The sequence below is a fragment of the Castanea sativa genome, chromosome 6, assembly GCF_040712315.1.
Source record: "Castanea sativa cultivar Marrone di Chiusa Pesio chromosome 6, ASM4071231v1".
NCBI classification, from domain to species: Eukaryota; Viridiplantae; Streptophyta; class Magnoliopsida; order Fagales; family Fagaceae; genus Castanea; species Castanea sativa.
The window spans coordinates 429,541-448,627 of NC_134018.1; the positions used below are offsets into that span (position 1 = coordinate 429,541).

Genomic DNA, 19,087 nt, shown 5'->3' on the forward strand with positions numbered 1-19,087 from the left:
GAAAAGGACAGGTGGGTTTTTTCTTTTTCTTTTTTTTAGTGAATTTTTTTAATATTTTAATGTTCACAATTTTTTACTAACTATGATTTTTTCTTTTTTCTTTTTTCTTTTTTTGATAAAAGATTTCTAACTATTCTATACCTATCATATATATTTTTATCAATATTATCAAAATTTTATGTTATTAATTAGTGAGGCACTTTTGAGTTATAATAGAATTTCACTTAAAATAGATTAATTATTTTATTAATTAATAAATTATATGATAAAACACATTAATTTTACTAGCCTTTAAGAGTTTTTTTTTTAAGAAAATAAAAGATAAAAAAATTTATTTGATTAACATTGTACAACATCATATTTATATAAATTTGTATAACATCATATGTATTCAAAAGTTTCCAAAATTTTGAAACCTCTTCAAGCTAAATACATTTAAATTAAGGGGCTTCTTTGTCAAATAGGCCACATAATTAGTCTTGTTAGCATGAAAAAGATAAACACACACACACACACACACGGGACAAAGGATTTATCTTTGAGCTGGACTCTCTCTTTAGTTTATTATTATCTTGCAATGAGCTAAATAACCCTATTCTAGGATCATATACTTGCTCCTGATCGTAGGAAATTTACGTTTTTAAGATTGATAGGTTAATTCACTGCACATTTTTTGTGTGATGGTCACTCCACAAGTATAAGTACTAGTAGGGTGTGAGGAGTAAAAACTGAAGTTCAAGTCTTCAGGAAGAAGTTTCATATATATATATATATATATATTTAGATTAAGCTAACGTAAAATTTCTATCTCATATATATATATATATATATATATATATATAAATAAATAAGATTGATAAGTTGAGGCCAATCATACATTTATGAGGTCAACTTTTTACAAACCAATTAACAATATATCAAGAAGAACGAAAATAACAATTTTGCTTTTATAACGAGCCTCACAGTTATATTTTTTAATATATTTCATTCGAATCGCACACATGAAGACTCTTAGTTGAGGTGGAGGATTGAAATCCTGAATGCATTAGTTAGAAACATTAGGGGATATCAGTTGAATTAAACTCTAGACTAAGGCCCACATAACTTTTTTTTTTGTTGAGAAAAAACACATTCACGTTCAATCAATTCTGTAATTTCTGGTTAGCCAATGACCAATCCTGTTTCCGGACCATTTTGACATGACTAATCTGTAACCTGCCAATTTCTCAATCATCACTTCTCTCTCTTCACGTATTCAATGATGTGGCCCACTTGAGCTGTTTTGTTCTAGATTTTCTCCTCTGCAAAGTTAGTCTATCTTTGCCACACAAAAAAAAAAAAAAAAAGACATGTGTATTATATTTAATTATATGATACAATACGTGTTTTTTACTGAATATGGTCAAAAATTTCGTCGGTGTTTTTCTTATATATATATATATATATATATATAACCTTTTCTATTCTTAAAGGCCAACTTGTTCTCATTTTATTATTTCTTTTCTAAGAATGTGGTATACTAAAAAAAAAAAAAAAAAAAAAATTTGGTATCGGTTTGAATACTGCTTATTACTGAAAATTAAAAATATTGTAATAAATTATTTTTAAATGTGTAAATAGTATTGTAAGACCTAATTTTAAAAAAAAATTGTTGAAATTCATACTTGTTCAGTAAACCGTCTACAGACCCACACAAAGACCTCTAGACACCAATTTTTTATTTTTTATTTTCTTTTCGGTACAATCTAAACAGAGGTTAATAACGTGCTTACCTAATTGATTTCTAACCTATTTGGACAATGACGTATTGACTTATTTGAGATCCACTTAACTTTCAAAAGAAACTAAGGAGAAAAAGACACTATTTGATTTCCTAAATTGAATCTCCAAAATTCACTAAAACCAATCTGATGCCACAATCTCTCTCTTAAAAAAAAAAAAAAAATGCTGCCACTTGATCGATTCTTTATAGTTATTGACCATGCTTAAATAGGAAATTTTGCATTGTGACTATGTTGTGTATGATCATGATTATGGGTTAATTAATGGCTAACTTTCATGAACAAAGTCTCTTTAAGGTCATTTGAACAATGAGTTCAATAGAGTTGAAAGACATGTTATAAATTCATATTTCAAGTTTCATCCACTGCACTATCTTTCATCATGTTTACAAAATTTTCAGAAAATCAAATATCAATAGCTAAATCATCAATTAAATGTTTTAATTTCAAGTCTTTGTAGTCTAAAATTATACATAAAATATAAGTTTATGAATCAAATAGTAAATACGCTTGATTCATACAAAATTTGACAATTAAAAACATAAAAAAATATCCAATTTAACAGTTAAATTTTCAAAATATGTAGTTATTTTAATTTATTTAATATAAGTTGTAGTCAACCAAATTTGTAGCAAAACTTTGTCTATTTAAAAAAAAAATCTAAATAATAGAAAATGATAATCATTCATATCTCCTCTCCCTCCCTCTCATTCCTCTACTATCCTCTTCTTCAAACTTTTTTTTTTTAATTCAATTTTTTTTAGAAAATTTTAACTTATAGCATCCGCTCCTGATGATAGCTCTTTATCATCAAACCAAGACCCTAATCAAATTTTGATGTAGATGAGGATTGAATCTCAGATCTTTTATTCAACTATCAGAGACTTTATCAGTTGAGCTAACTGTAACTCACACTTCTTCAAACTTTCAAGAAAGGAGAGCAGTAGGGGTGTCTTCCCAGGTTCCCCCTCCCCCCCCCCCCCCCACCCAATACAACTTTTTAAAAAAAAAAAAAAAAAAAAAAAACCTTTTTAAGAATAGTAATTGCATTTTATTTTTTTGGATTTTGGCACCCAAAAAAAAAAAAAGTGTTTTTAAGTTTCTCATACACGAGAATAATTATATAGAAAATACATATGTCTACTTTTCATTTAATAATATAGGGAAAAAAATGCAGAATAAGGATTGAGATGACAACACAAAAATAATGGTTGTTTGTTGCTCCTCAATTTTCTTTCAACCTCTTCAACATCTATTTCCCTTTCAGCATGCCCTGACGTGACTAGCTTTCTCACATTGGAGGATATCTTAGGCCTGCGTTGAGTGATCGGAGGAAGAAAAAGGTAGGGGATGGGGTTGAGTTGGGTTGAATGAAAAAAAGACTATTTAATTAAAGATCAGATTAATGCAATTTATTTGATATTAAAAATTACAATATATATATATATATATATATTTCCAAATTTATTAGTGCAAGTGTATTATATTGTTTTATATTAATATCTATCTATATATATATAAAACTGAAACTCTCACAATTTTTCTCATTAACACAATATTTAAATAAATTATCATTTTATTTAAATAAAATTATTTTTGTTTAGTTCAAACTTAACTCGGAGTAAAACTCTATCTTTCTAACAAGTCCAATTTAAACTCAAATTCATCATTATCATTTTTTTTAAAATAAAATTATTTTTATTTAATCAAAATTTAACAAGAAGTGAAATTATATCTCTCTAATAAGTCCAACTCAAGCTCAAACGTTAATAATCTATAAAAAAACAAAAATTATGATAGGACTAAAAAAAAAAAAAGACCAATGTTGAAAAAAAAAAAGACCAATATTGAAAAAAAAAAAAAAAAGAGGGTTTGGTTTTTGGGTTGAAATTTCTACTAATTATTTTTTTATATTATACATGGCAAATAAAACATCTCTATTTTTTTTTGGAGAAAAATCAAAGATACAATCTTTGCCTTCCAGCCTAGGGAATGATAAATTTTTATTTAGTATATTATATATAAATTTGTTGAATTTGGTTTGGTTTTGAAGTAGAATTGGGGAATCCATAAATTTTGAAGTTTTACGTCTTGGGGTTTTTGGTATTTGCGTCTCAGTAGGTTGATCTTAATTCTTCACCTTAAATGTTTTTTATTTAGGTTCATGTAATTTTTTGTTTTCTTATTAAAAGTTATGATTTTTGGTTGATTTATTATTTATAATTTTGATATTATTCTATGTTTTGAATTGTCTATGGGTCCGTTTGGATATAACTGAAAACTAAAAATTGAAAACACAGTAGCAAAATAATTTTTAAATGTGTGAATAGTACCGTGGAACCCATTTTTAATGAAAAATTGGCTGAAAAGTGAGGTTTGTAGGTCCCATGAATAGTACGCGAGACCTACTGGTGTGCAGAAAAGTCAAAAATCACGGCTAAAAAAAAAAAAAGGAAAGGCGTGAAAGAGGCGTTGTTCATAAGCCTCTTGCTCATCATGGACAATGAACAGTGCAAGAGGCCCTGTCCAGGGAAAAAAAAAAGGCTGAAACGTGTTAAACGCAAACCATGGACGCAACAATTTGAATCCAAACGCCACCTATATTGTTATTATTACAAGAAAGTCATATTGCTACTTAAATTTGAAACATGGTGTGTCTTCCTCATATCATGGTTTTTGTTTATATATTTGCAGTTTATATTAGTTTTAAGTGTGTGTATATATAACTATTGAAAGTTTTGCTTTATAAATTTAAAAAATGTAAATTATTTTGTAGGTTTCGGTAACTATGCACTTGCAACTCAATAACGTTCAATATTAGATAACACTTCTAAACTATGGAAAAGTATAGAAGTTAAATATTTTTTCATTTAAAAAAAAAAATACTAACTAGCAAAAAGTCTATTTACTCATTGTTGAATTTTTTTTTTTTTTTAGAGTCAATAGCTTTTCCGTGCATCGCACAGATTTGCGACTAGTTAATTTAAAGTTCAAGCTAATATGTTATTTTTGTGCTATAGCCATTATTAAAAATAAAAATAAAAATAATATTAATTACATAATAAAGAAATGAATTATCCAATAATGTAACACAATTCCATTCAACATAATTACTTTTAAGCAAAAGTTTTAACATCATACCAATCGCAATTTTCTATATAGAAATACATTTTAGTTCTACCATATTATATTTTAGAAAATACATTCCGCTCAGAGGGTCTAGGTTGTTGTTATGTAGTGTTAGAGATATATTAGCTAATTAGAATGGGCTAAACCAACTCTTTTACTTGTAGGTAGAAGTAGGAGACTAGGCTTAGCCTATTCTAATGGGTTAATATATCTCTAACATGTAGAATTTCCTGCAACAAGGGAGCATCGGCCATACTCAAGGAGACTAGCATATGTACGATCCCACACTCCAATAAAAAGAGGCCCTGACTCAGTGTCTGGACTAAATGATATGCCTGCTATTTCACCAAAGAAATCAATCTCCTGTTCCTTCTCAAATCCATTTTTTGCATCATAGACATGCACAAAGTCAGCAGCCTCTGCCATTGCCATATACTGACCATCAGAAGAATAGCAGATAGAACGAATTGCTCCAATGTTGCCCTTCAGAACAGCAACTGACTTGGACAAATTTCGAACGTCCCAAACCCGGCAGGTTTTGTCTTGATTTCCAGTCGCGAGAGTGACATTATCAGGGTGCCATGCTGATGCAAATGAGAAATCCAGGTGTCCACACAAGGTCATCACGGTCTATAACAATCAAAATTCAAATTACACATGCTTAGCCATTAAGGCAGCAGCTCTAGATGTATAATTCTTATAAAGTCTAGCTGACAAACGATTGAAAACAAATTTGAGTACCTTTCCAGTTTGGGAATCCACCAGCATACCTTCTGGGTTGTCTCCCACAATTGTAAGAAGTTTACCATCAGGACTCACAGAAGTATGCTGCAAATAGCAGACTAGAGCATGTAAAAACTCATCCACTTGTTACTTTGTGATGTGAACAGTGAACTAGCCATTATAATTTGCAATTTGGCCATAATCTACAATGTCCATGACTAACAAAGATATACATACTATGTCTCACATTCATAAACCTCTGCATGTAATCCAAACTATTAATACTTGTAAACAGTACAGGAGATATAATGCATCTTATGTTAGGATTAGTGCCCTTAAATCCTATTGTATGATGCTATGTATGATATTATGTATGACATTATGTATGACATGATGTATGACTTAATATTGTGATTGGTAAAGTTATTTTATTATTATCTAAAATAATGGTAACATGAATATAAGACATTATCATATAGTCCATGAGATGCATTGTATGTGATTTATGTGAAAAGTCGCAGAAGATGTAAATCACAAGTTCTCTGTAAACTCAGAATTAATAGTTCGTAGTTGGTGATGAAATTGGGCATTTCATCTGCGAAGATTATAACGTGTCAACTAAGATGATTTGTCTTGATCATGGAAGTGGAGACTTCTAGTTGATATGTTGATATGTTTTAAGGGTTAAAACATATTGAACAGGACCACTGTGAGATTTATTATTCTCCTAATGACTGTCAAATGAATAATAAATCTCACGACTTCTATTTGCATGAACTCTTAATCCTGAGAGAATAATGGACCTGATCATGAAGTGTAGGTTGCTTTGATATATTAGGAGTGAGATCTGAAGTGACGGTCAAAACCTCAGTATGTTGGGCAACTACATTTAGTGTTGATGGAACATATATTCTCAAGATGGAATTCATAATCTCTTAATGGAGATATAAAATATTCCCTTGAGATAAATTTAACGGGTTCAGTTATTCAGAGAGTTAGGCCTAACCACTTTAGTAATAAATTGCTAAAATTTATATTTATGAAATTGGATTTCATAAATATATAATGAATAACTTTAAAGGATTAAACCGGGTACTCAAGGATAAGATGTAGTAATTTACAAAGTGGCAGTTTACATTTATGACTTTGTGTTACTACAAATATTTTATGAAGGGGTTACGTGTATAATAAAGTCTTGGGATATAATTTATTAATAAGGCCTAGAGTGCAATTATATTTATATAGTGATATTAAATATAATTAATGGTAACTTTGGACTTGTCAAGAGTTGACAGAAAAGCCCAAGGCCCATTGGAGCTAGTGTCTTATTGGTCCCTTTTGGTCCCACTCCAAGCCACACACTAAAGCCCAATTGGAAAGGCCCAATAGGCCAGCCCAATTAGATAATCAGTTAGTTATAAAGGGAGAAACATACATAATTTTTATTAGAAGAAATTAGAAAAGAAAGAAAAACGGTGTGTGAGAGAGTGTGAGACACACTTTCATTCTCCCTTTTAAAAAACTGATTGAGAGACCACACATCTTGGGCGTAAAGTGGAATTGGAGTGAAGATTAAAAGTGTTCCCAAGTGCTTATAATCTTTGTTTTGAATTTCTCCACACCAAGGTACGCTATCTTGTTCTTAAATTCTGAAATTTATTTTGTGCACGTTATCAATCATGAACGAAATAGACCCTAGTTCATTGCTTCCGCTGTGGGTTTTGCATGAGATGCAAAACCAGAATTTTTCCTTCAATTGGTATCAGAGCCAGGTTTTCATATCATGATTGTATAGTGTGTGATTGAATTTTAAAATTTAAGAAAACCGTTATCTTTGTGTTACAATTTTCTGCATCAAGTTATGGTGTTGTGTCATCGTTTTTAATTTTCATAAAATCCGTGTATATATATATATTGCAAGTGGGTTTGAATAGTGACAGATCTTGTTAATTGCAAGCCGTGTCTTGAGATAGTTGCTAATATGAATTCATGTAACTGTCAAACGTCAAAGGCACTGTTTTAGATTGAAAGGCATTGTTTCGTGTGCCTTGGTTTCTATATATATATATATATATATATATATATATATATATATGGTTATACGGATTCTTGTTTAACCGCTTGGATTTTCATGCATGGTTTGACCATTGAATGAGATGGCCACTTTTTGCTTGGAAAAATGAATCCGTAAGGATTCTTACCTTTTGACAATCATATATTGTATTATATATATATATATATATATAATAATAATATAATATTATTTTATAATATATGAGTTTTTATTACATTATATATATATATATAATATAATGTAATTAAATATATATTACATATATTAATTGGTATATTATATTATATATAATATAATATGAATTTTTATATGTAATAAGGGTTTTTATTACGTTATATATATATATATATTTATATATATTAATGCTAGTTTAATGAAATTTATTCCTAATGAGATTATGATTATATTTTTTCACGTGTCTAGCATTATTATCATTCTTGATCTTAAAAACCTTTATTTTAAAATATCTAGTGGGAGAGAGATTCAAGGATTGGATCTCACGGCCTCCATTGTTGGTTCATAGTAGTGTGAAATGTATACTTTGTCTTTGCCTCGAGCTTAGCATTCCATGCGGAGAGTATTTATTTCATGGTCCTACAAGATTGAATTTCTTGATTTTTAGTGGTTTGATAAACACCTTGTCTTAGCTTCGAGCTTTGCATTCCATGCGGAGAGTGTTTTATCATGGTACTACAAAATAAGCCTGTTAAAGGGATGAGATGTGGTTACACATGATTCTAGACAATGGTATACACTAGACATAGTATTTTAGTATCATCTATACTGAGTTCTTACTATTATTACTTAGAGACTAAATATAAAACGACATATTATTAGTGTTTGATAAGAGTTATCATGATAACACTAATAATGAGAATAGTTCTCAATCAATCATAGTATTTTATGCTCACTCTATGCTGAGGGATATTGAATATGAGATTGGGTTGTCGTTGCATATGTTATTTTATGGTTTTATTAAGGTTCTATATTATATGCTTTTATGCTAAATTCATAATGTCCAATTTACTTATTATATTCATGTTTATTATTTTCAAATTTTGTCATGGCATCATTTAGCCCACTTGTTTCTATTCTTAACCAAAACAAACAACTGGATCCAACTATGTTGATTGGAAAAGAAATTTGGACATTGTTCTTACTGCTGAAGAGCACAAATATGTGCTTACTCAACCATGTCCTAACTTTCCTTCATTAGATGCTCCTCTTGAGGAAAAACAACGATATGATCGTTGGCAGAAATCTAATGAGATGGCCAAGTGCTACATCCTAGCATCTATCTCAAATGTTCTACAGCATCAAATGCAGGATGTAGAACTTGCTTCGGATATAATGCATAGTCTAAAGGAGATGTTTGGTGAGTAAGGCCGTTCTGCAAGGCAAGAAACCATGAGGCAAATTTATAAGACCAAAACGGCTGCAGGAAGTTCAGTGAGGGAGCATTGTCTTAGGATGATTGCTAATCTGAACACATTAGAAGTTTTAGGTGCCGACATTGATGGAGAATCCCAAGTGGATATGATACTCCAGTCACTACCAGAATCATTCAAGGAATTCAGACTCAATTATAATATGAACAAAAAGATTTATTTTTTATCTGAATTAATGAATGAGTTAGTGGCGGCGGAAGGCATCCTTGGTACTTCTAGTGTTGAAGCCAATGTGGGTGAAGCTTCTACTTCTCAACCTGAGTCGAAAGGCAAGGGTAAGAAGAAGAAGAAGAAGGACTTCACTAAGAAAGATGGTAAACAAATTGCCTTAGGGGTTACCAACAAAGGAAAGTGTTTCCATTGTGGTGAGAAAGGACATTGGAAGAGGAATTGTCCAACATACAAGGCTGCCAAGAATAAAGGTATGAAAAGTTCATTTCTTCTTGAAATATGTTTGGTACAGAATCCAACAGATTCCTGGTGTGTGGATTCAGGTTGTATTAATCATATCTGCAATTCTTTGCAAGGGTTCCAGGAGACCAAAAAATTGAATGAGGGAGAACTATTTCTTACTTTGGCTGATAGGAGCAAGATTCCGGTTGAAGTTGTTGGAGTGTTTAATTTGTGTTTTAAGTCTAGAGTTTTAATATTGGAAGACTGTTTGTATGTACCTAATGTTCATAGGAATTTAATTTCTGCAACTTACTTAGGTAAACATGGATATTGTGTTATCCTGAAAGACAATGTTGTAATAAAGAAGTATAAAGTGTTTATCTGTTCTAGCAATATTGTGGATGGTCTTTATATTTTAACTCCTGATAAGCATGAATTATACAATTCTGAATTAGATAGTAACTCTCATGTAAAATCATTAAAGAGAAATTTTCCTTCTGCTAGTGATGCATATCTATGGCACTTGCGTTTAGGTCATATCAATTCAAGTAGGATTCAAAGACTAATCAAAGATGGACTTTTACAGCCCATGGACTTTGATGGTTTTCCAGTTTGCGAATCTTGTTTGGAAGGTAAGATGACCAAACGACCTTTTAATGCAAAGGGTAGAAGAGCTCAAGATTTGCTAGAACTAGTACATTCAGATGTATGTGGTCCTATGTCAATTCAAGCAAGAGGTGGCTATGAGTATTTCATTACTTTTACTGATGATTACTCTAGATTTGGTTATGTGTACCTAATGAAACGGAAGTCCAAAACTTTTGAAAAGTTCAAAGAGTTTAGGGCTGAAGTTGAGAATCAATTGGGTAAACACATAAAGGCCATTCGATCTGATCGAGGTGGCGAATACCTTCTTGGTGGTTTCAAGGATTACTTGACTGAAAATGAGATTATATCCCAATTGACTGCACCTGGAACTCCACAACAAAATGGTGTAGCAGAAAGAAGGAATAAGACTCTTTTAGATATGGTTAGGTCCATGTTGAGTTATTCGACTCTACCAATTTCTTTTTGGGGATATGCCTTAAATACTGCAATGTATTTTCTGAATTTAGTACCTTCGAAGTCTATTCCTAAAACACCTGTAGAGTTGTGGAATGGGCGTAAGCCTAGTATGAGACATCTCCACATTTGGGGTTGTCCAGCACATGTGTTGAAAGGAAAGTTTGACAAGTTACAGTCTAAAACAGAAGTGGTAATTTTTGTAGGGTATCCAAAAGGAACAGTTGGAGGTTTATTCTATAGTCATAAAGATAATAAAGTGTTTGTTAGCACAAATGCCAAATTCTTGAAAAATGACTATATGAATAATTTTACTCCTAGAAGTAGAGTTGTCTTGGCTGAAATGAATGAATCTGTAGTTGAACAACCAATGGATGACACTAGGGATGATGTGACTGTATTAGATACACCACAAGATACTACTCATGAGATGTCTAGTACACATGTGCCTCGTCGTAGTGGGAGAATTATTCGGCCTCCTATAAGATTCATAGGTTTGGGAGAAACTTATGAGGCTATCTCAGAAGAGGCTGAATCGGATCCTTACACTTATGATGAAGCAATGAATGATATAGATGCACATCATTGGGTCCAGGCTATGAAATCTGAATTGGATTCTATGGATTCCAATCATGTATGGGATCTTGTAAAGGCGCCTAACGGCATTAAACCTGTTGGTTGCAAATGGGTTTATAAGAGAAAGAGAGGGATAGATGGAAAGGTTGAAACCTTTAAAGCAAGACTAGTGGCGAAAGGGTATACACAAAAAGAAGGTATTGATTATGATGAAATTTTTTCGCCAGTAGCCATGCTTAAATCTATCAGAATTCTCTTATCCATTGCTGCTCATTATGATTATGAGATTTGACAAATGGATGTCAAGACTGCATTTCTTAATGGCAATCTTGAAGAAGAAATATACATGTTGCAACCAGAAGGTTTCATAGCAAAGAATCAAGAGCATATGGTATGCAAGTTGAATAGGTCCATTTATGGACTTAAACAAGCATCTAGGTCATGGAACATCAGATTTGATCAAGCAATCAAGTCATTTGGTTTTTAACAGAATCTTGATGAACCATGTGTGTACAAAAGACATCGAGACAAAGTAGTAATGTTCCTAGTGCTTTATGTTGATAATATTCTACTCATTGGGAATGATGTAGGGGTAATGTCATCGGTTAAAGTTTGGTTGTCAAGCCAATTTGATATGAAGGACTTGGGTGAGGCTAATTTTATTCTAGGGATCAAGCTTTGGCGAGATCGCAAGAATAAGATGTTAGGCTTATCACAAACTGGATATATAGATAAGGTTCTAGAACGGTTTAGCATGCAAAACTCCAAGAAAGGATTGCTTCCTTTTAGACATGGAGTTCCTCTGTCTGATGACCAAAGGCCTAAGACTCAAGAGGAAGAAAATATGATGAGACAAATTCCTTATGCTTCTGCAGTGGGAAGTCTCATGTATGCCATGCTTTGTACTAGACCAGATATTTGTTATTCAGTTGGCATGGTCAACCGATATCAATCAAATCTAGGACCAAAACATTGGTAAGCTGTAAAGCATATTCTCAAGTATCTTAGGAGAACAAGAGATTATATGCTTATTTACCATAGTGAGGATTTGATTCCCATTGGCTATACAGATTCAGACTTTCAGTCAGATCTAGATTTCAAAAAATCCACTTCAGGATGTGTTTTCACCTTGGGAGGTGGAGCCATAAGTTGGAGGAGCGTTAAACAATCTTGTATTGCGGACTCCACCATGGAAGCCGAGTACGTTGCTGCTTGTAAAGCAGCAAAGGAGGCTGTTTGGCTCAAGAAATTCCTTTCTGATCTTGGTGTTGTGAGAATGGAGCAAGTTCCCATCACATTGTTTTGTGACAATAGTGGAGCGGTTGCACAATCCAAAGATCCAAGGAATCATAAGAAAGGAAAGTACATTGAAAGGAAGTACCACATCATTCCACATCATTCGAGATATTGTTGCTCGTGGAGATGTTGTGGTAGCAAAGATTGAAAGTGCAAATAATCTAGTAGATCCTTTTACCAAAGCCTTGCCTCAAAGGACTTTTGAGTTACATTTGGAGGGAATGAGAGTTAGATTAGTGCACAATAGTCTTTAGGGCAAGTGAGAGATTGTTATGATTAGTGCCCTTAAATCCTATTGTATGATGCTATGTATGATATTATGTATGACATTATGTATGACATGATGTATGACTTAATATTGTGATTGGTAAAGTTATTTTATTATTATCTAAAATAATGATAACATGAATATGAGATATTATCATATAGTCCATGAGATGCATTGTATGTGATTTATGTGAAAAGTCGCAGAAGATTTAAATCACAAGTTCTTTATAAACTCAGAATTAATAGTTCGTAGTCGGTGATGAAATTGGGCATTTCATCTGCGAAGATTATAACGTGTCAACCAAGATGATTTGTCTTGATCATGGAAGTGGAGACTTCTAGTTGATATGTTGATATGCTTTAAGGGTTAAAACATATTGAACAGGACCGCTGTGAGATTTATTATTCTCCTAATGACTGTTAAATGAATAATAAATCTCACGACTTCTATTTGCATGAACTCTTAATCTTGAGAGAATAATGGACCTGATCATGAAGTGTAGGTTACTTTGATATATCAGGAGTGAGATCTGAAGTGACGGTCAAAACCTCAGTATGTTGGGCAACCACATTTAGTGTTGATGGAACATATATTCTCAAGATGAAATTCATAGTCTCTTAATGGAAATATAAAATATTCCCTTGAGATAAGTTTAATGGGTTCAGTTATTCAAAGAGTTAGGCCTAACCACTTTAGTAAGAAATTGCTAAAGTATATATTTATGAAATTGGATTTCATAAATATATAATGAATAACTTTAAAGGATTAAACTGGGTACTCAAGGATAAGATGTAGTAATTTACAAAGTGGCAGTCTACATTTATGACTTTGTGTTACTACGAATATTTTATGAAGGGGTTACGTGTATAATAAAGTCTTGGGATATAATTTATTAATTAGGCCTAGAGTGCAATTATATTTATATAGTGATATTAAATATAATTAATGGTAACTTTGGACTTGTTAAGAGTTGACAGAAAAGCCCAAGACCCATTGGAGCTAGTGTCTTATTGGTCCCTTTTGGTCCCACTCCAAGCCACACACTAAAACCCAATTGGAAATGCCCAATAGGCCAGCCCAATTAGATAATCAGTTAGTTATAAAGGGAGAAACATACAGAATTTTTATTAGAAGAAATTAGAAAAGAAAAAGAAACGGTGTATGAGAGAGTGTGAGACACACTTTCATTCTCCCTTTTGAAAAACTGATTGAGAGACCACACATCTTGGGAGTAAAGTGGAATTGGAGTGAAGATTAAAAGTGTTCACAAGTGCTTATAATCTTTGTTTTGAATTTCTCCACACCAAGGTACGCTATCTTGTTCTTAAATTCTGAAATTTACTTTGTGCACGTTATCAATCATCAACGAAATAGACCCTAGTTCGTTGCTTCCGTTGTGGGTTTTGCATGAGATGCAAAACCAGAATTTTTCCTTCATCTTAAACCACAACCATCTCAACCATGACTCAAAGAACCGGTCTTCTTGTCCAACAAAATTACTATAGTACGGGAACATAGCCAAATAACTACCAAATGATTATAAAAATTCATTAAATGGTCAGGCAATCAAAATGATGGGATATGACTCTATCAATTGAGCCTTGTCAAAATATTCTCATTTTTACAACTCAAACCATTGTTGCCAAGACAGATATCCTAATACAATCCCTCCATCCACTATTTTTTGTTTCAATATTCCATTAATTGGACAGGTCATGACATAAAAGTACTTTGTTACCTTTTTCTTATAAATAAAACTGTATACTTGCATTTGTACTAGTACATATCTCAGTCTACGACCTGAAGAGTGCACTGAAATATCAAGTTGCACCCCCATGGTTCCACGTTGCAGGCAAATGTAAAATTTTAGCATCATTTGAAATGTAACTGAAACTATCATCATCTGCACGTATGTCATGAGATATGATTTGAAGCTTGTAAAACTTGCTACCCATGCTATCTATGCATATACAACCAAGAATCACCAAGTGTCCATTTCTTGATATAAATAGCCAGAAAATACAATCTAAGGGGCTCACATTCACTGGCCATGGAAATTGGAAATGCTTAGAAAGTTGAAATTTCTCCATATCAAAGTCTCTAACTCCACAATCATTATTTGAAGCTGTAAAGTGAAATGCACCACTGAAATTGAAGAAGACAAGTTTAATTAGGTTTGTTTTGGAAGTTCACAATCCCACTACCAAGACAAGGGGTAAAAAAATTACCTGGAGCTGACATAAATCTCAACAGCATTGGTGATAGCATTGTCATCAGAAGTTGTCCTGGAACAAAAACTAACTCCAGGCCGATCCAGATGCTGCAAATTAGAGAAAAATAAAATAAAAGAAGAGAAAATTTAGCCTTAATGTTTTACAATATGTTCATAATGCAACTTGATAACTCTTAGAGGGATAGAGTGGCTGGATGATAGCATTTAGCAAATTGCCTAGCGAGAGATCTCAGTTCATTCTCAAATTGTAGAAGTTTTCTTCATCTTGTATCAGTATTCCATTAAGGACAGCTTGATTGCTAGGTCACTCCAAGGAATGCCAATAAAAAAAAAAATTTATATTGCACAAGAAACTAGCAAGAGACAAGTATGTGCTGTCGCCATGTACATTGGTTGGCTGCAACTGCAGCGGCAATGCTTAATCAGTCTGTAATATCTCTGAGACTTTGACTACCATTTAAGAAAAAATTTACAGTAGACACCTCAAGGATGGCAAAATTGCTGAGGACCATGCCTCATGAAGCGAAGGATCCCATTCGCCCTCCCCTTGGATCCAAAAACTCAACTTATCTATCAATACAAACACACACACACAATACTATGAAACTTACCTTACAAACAAGTTCTCCTTGGAATCCTCCAGCAACTAGTAGCTTCTCTTTTACAGAAAGAGAACTCACTTGAGTCTGAGTAAATCCCTCCAACAGACTTCCAGGAAGTTTCTGTGGGAGAAAATAGATAGATAGATTTCATGGAAGAGCATAATTCAAGATCAAAAGAAGGACATTAATTACATTAAAGATACAAAACCCAGGTTGTTTTTCAAACCAAATATCATATCCCAAACACCCACCTCCGATGGTGCAACATGCCCTGAGACATTGAGAACTTCTTGCTTGGTGCAATTTAAGGAGGACCAATGGATGACAGAAAAATCAGACATAAGGTAGACATCATGCTTTGAGGTAGCCCAAACCAAGTTCCTCAACTGCATCACCAAACAATAAAAATGTAGGTCAGCCAATCATACCACAAGTCTTATTTTACGGAAAGTTCCATGCCTGTGTGTTTGTGTTTTGTTATATCCGTGTCTGGTGTCCATATCAACATAGCAATTCAACTAACCCATTTTATCAAATATATGTGACCAATATTGTTACTCAAAGAGCTGATATTAATTCATTTGAGCAAATGATACAAATAAGAGGATCAATAACGTAACGCAAATCAGTTTCATGTCAACCAAGATTGCAAAAAAATCACTGAATTCAAGATGAAAAGGGAAAAAATAGCCTTCAGGGTATTACAATAACTTTCATTCACCTGACCTGAAAATGAAGAATGGTTGGTTTCACAGATCTTGAATTCCGCCTGAACTCATAATATGAGCTCCCTTTCTTCGTAACTTTGCAATCCTGTTTTTGAATGGATTTCAAACAAAAGGAAAAATGACCTTATTGATCTTCAGTTAACTTACAATTATCAACATAGTCATATAATCATTTGATATATAAAAATCCCCCCCCTCCCCCCCCCCCCCCCCCAAAAAAAAAAAAATTAACCTTCTGAGACCCCTCTCCAGAATGAGGGATGTTTTCATAGTTCCTGTATTGTTCTAGCCTAGTTTGCCAGTATTTCTCCCTAGTGATGCTAAGCCTATCCCAAGGGATCCCCTGGATATCTTTCCCACTTCTAGCTTGAGCAGCAGTAGTACCATTCTGCACCAGAGCCAGAAAGTCATTACATATTAGCCTAAGTAAAGGCTACATCACTTTAGAAAAATACTTTAACCCAACAATACCAAATTTTTTTTTTAAATGATCTACACTAGCTTATGCCAACATGACAATATTTATTTCACTTAAGATATGCATATACGTGATCTCACAAGGGATACAAACCAAGTTGTTGTATTCATCAACATCAGACTCTGAGCCACCCCTTTCTTTACCACGAAACTCATTGTCTACATCTTCTCTTTCATATTCATCCGCCATGTATTCAGCATCATCCCCTTTGTTTTGGGACATGTTCTGTTGAACAATTTTCACACCTACTGTAATACAAATGCAAGCCAAGTAGTATAGCATCAGCAAAGACAAGAAGTAGTAAAGCACCAGCAAAGACAACAAGATCACATTTCAGCTCAAAATATGTAGCAATACACACTGAAATTTAATTACGAGGCTACGCCATTGTATTCTAAAAAGGGCTTTCACTTATCAACTAAAATTGATTGTATAAGGATTACTTTGGAGTATCACCACCCGCTAGGGGTAACATTTTCTTCTACATAATTCAGATATCACAACAGTTAGGCAGATCAGACCATCGTAATGGACATTCAGATGAAGTTACTTATTCCATGGACCAATTACTCATGCCACTGATAAAAATTGGTAATGTATTAAGAAACTTCTCCAATAGTTTTTTTTTTGTTGATAATTCAATAATTAAAATGGGGTGGGGAGATTTGAACCCTAGATTAGAACTCTTAGTTGAGCTATAAGAGCCTTGACCAACATCTCCAATAGTTAAGTCGGGTGATTTATATAATTTTTTAGCCAACAACCACTAGGCAATGGCCTTTCCACCTTCAACAAACCAAAATAGCCAACATAAACTAAAAATGACAACCTGGGCATAAACCTTAGTGCTTATTTATTTATTTATTTATTTTTTAATATAAGGAAGTGGTGTCTCAACTTTTGGCCAAACTATTTCACTCCCCAGCCATGAGCCACCTCAGAAATCCAATGGACCGACAGTGCGGTGCATTGAACTTGGAACATCTAGGTTTATGTCAATCCCTAGACCAATGAGCCCACCATCTGGTACTCCTAAGTCCTAAGGGGTGTGGCTTGACCTTAGTGCTTAACACTCGAATTCTTCAACTTTCAGTAAATCCTTAGAAAAATTGGACATACCACATACAAACAATGGGGAAATTGCACTTACTTGCCCTAAGCTTTTTTGTTATTATACTCAACTCCCCTATAGTTTGTAATAAGACACTCACCTCCCCTGAAATGCATACTATTACCCAAATTTTTTACATTGGCCTCCCTTGGATGATTGAAGAAAGACTTTAAATTTTTTTTGAATTTCTTATTTACTATTCACTTAAGCTGTCATTGACACCCCTTCTAATAAAAAATTTGAGATTGTTTAAAGCTTTTTTTTAAAAAAATTTTAAAACCTTTTTTTCAGCCATTTAGAGGAGCTTAGTGTGAAATTGTATGAACTTTAGGGGTGGTGTCTTATTCTAAACTAGAGGAGATATGAGTGTAATAACTGAAAACCTTATGGGAGGTCAGCGTAATTTTCCCTGCAAACAATCATGATTTCCATACAAGGGTCAATATAGCAAGTCAAAGACAACAATTTACATTAAAAATAGACACAAAACGAGGATTCAGACAACAGTGCACAACAAGAATCAATCTTCATCAACAGCATCAAATAAGATCAACAAAAAATAAACAGAGATCAAAAAAACAAAAGCCCATGATCTTAACAAATAGAATAAGAAAAGAAGAATTAAAAAACAAGTGGAAGAAAAAAAAAATTGACCTTTTTGAGATTGTAAGTTAGATGGAGCTTGTTTTTCCTTTTGAAATAATACAAAATTGCACTTCGTTAAAGTTGAAAATAAAAGAAATGGTAAGACAGTTGAACTTAGATGCGAAATCGAATTTTTTTTTTAAATAACTATAAATTCAAAACTATATCATTAGTAAACGAAGGTTTGAAACAAATTTGGTTTCTAACAAATCGAGTCCAGAGAACTCGATTTTGGGCAAAGAAATTGAGTTCAATGGAGTCGATTTGTTCATCTGGCAGCAGCTGACGTGGACAGGGAGTCCACGTTGACCTAAAAATCGAGTCCATTGGACTCGAATTAGGACAATAGTAAATCGAGTCCATTGAACTCGATTTCTTTGCAGCTCACTTTCACTTAATCCCTCAATTTCAAACACTCTCACCGTCTCTCTCAGTCTGACTCTCAAATCTCTCTCAGTCTCCACCGTCTCTCCACCGTCTCTCACTGTCAAATCTCTCAGTCTCCACCGTCTCTCCACCGTCTCTCATTGTCAAATCTCT

General features: G+C 33.1%; 1 protein-coding gene across 1 annotated transcript; it reads right to left on the minus strand.

Annotated features, from left to right (window-relative positions):
- Positions 1–4,876: 4,876 nt before the first annotated feature.
- Positions 4,877–18,647, minus strand: LOC142639021 (putative WD repeat-containing protein C2A9.03). Its single transcript, XM_075813110.1, has 10 exons — positions 18,557–18,647; positions 16,885–17,039; positions 16,546–16,701; positions 16,312–16,398; positions 15,837–15,971; positions 15,595–15,705; positions 14,979–15,070; positions 14,790–14,895; positions 5,652–5,738; positions 4,877–5,540 (listed from the first exon to the last, which is right to left on the minus strand). The coding sequence occupies exons 2-10, from the start codon at positions 17,011–17,013 to the stop codon at positions 5,124–5,126; spliced, it is 1,320 nt and encodes a 439-aa protein (XP_075669225.1). The 5' UTR covers positions 17,014–17,039; positions 18,557–18,647; the 3' UTR covers positions 4,877–5,123.
- Between the last annotated feature and the right edge of the window lie 440 nt (positions 18,648–19,087).

What these genes read in the sequence shown, in the direction of transcription:
- LOC142639021 (XM_075813110.1), bottom strand. Translation starts at nt 17,013, where the DNA reads ATGTCCCAAAACAAAGGGGATGATGCTGAATACATGGCGGATGAATAT. An exon ending in TTGATGAATACAACAACTTG is followed by an intron (nt 16,702 to 16,884) that starts GTTTGTATCCCT and finishes GCTCTGGTGCAG; the next exon opens with AATGGTACTACTGCTGCTCA. An exon ending in CAACCATTCTTCATTTTCAG is followed by an intron (nt 15,972 to 16,311) that starts GTCAGGTGAATG and finishes TTGGTGATGCAG; the next exon opens with TTGAGGAACTTGGTTTGGGC.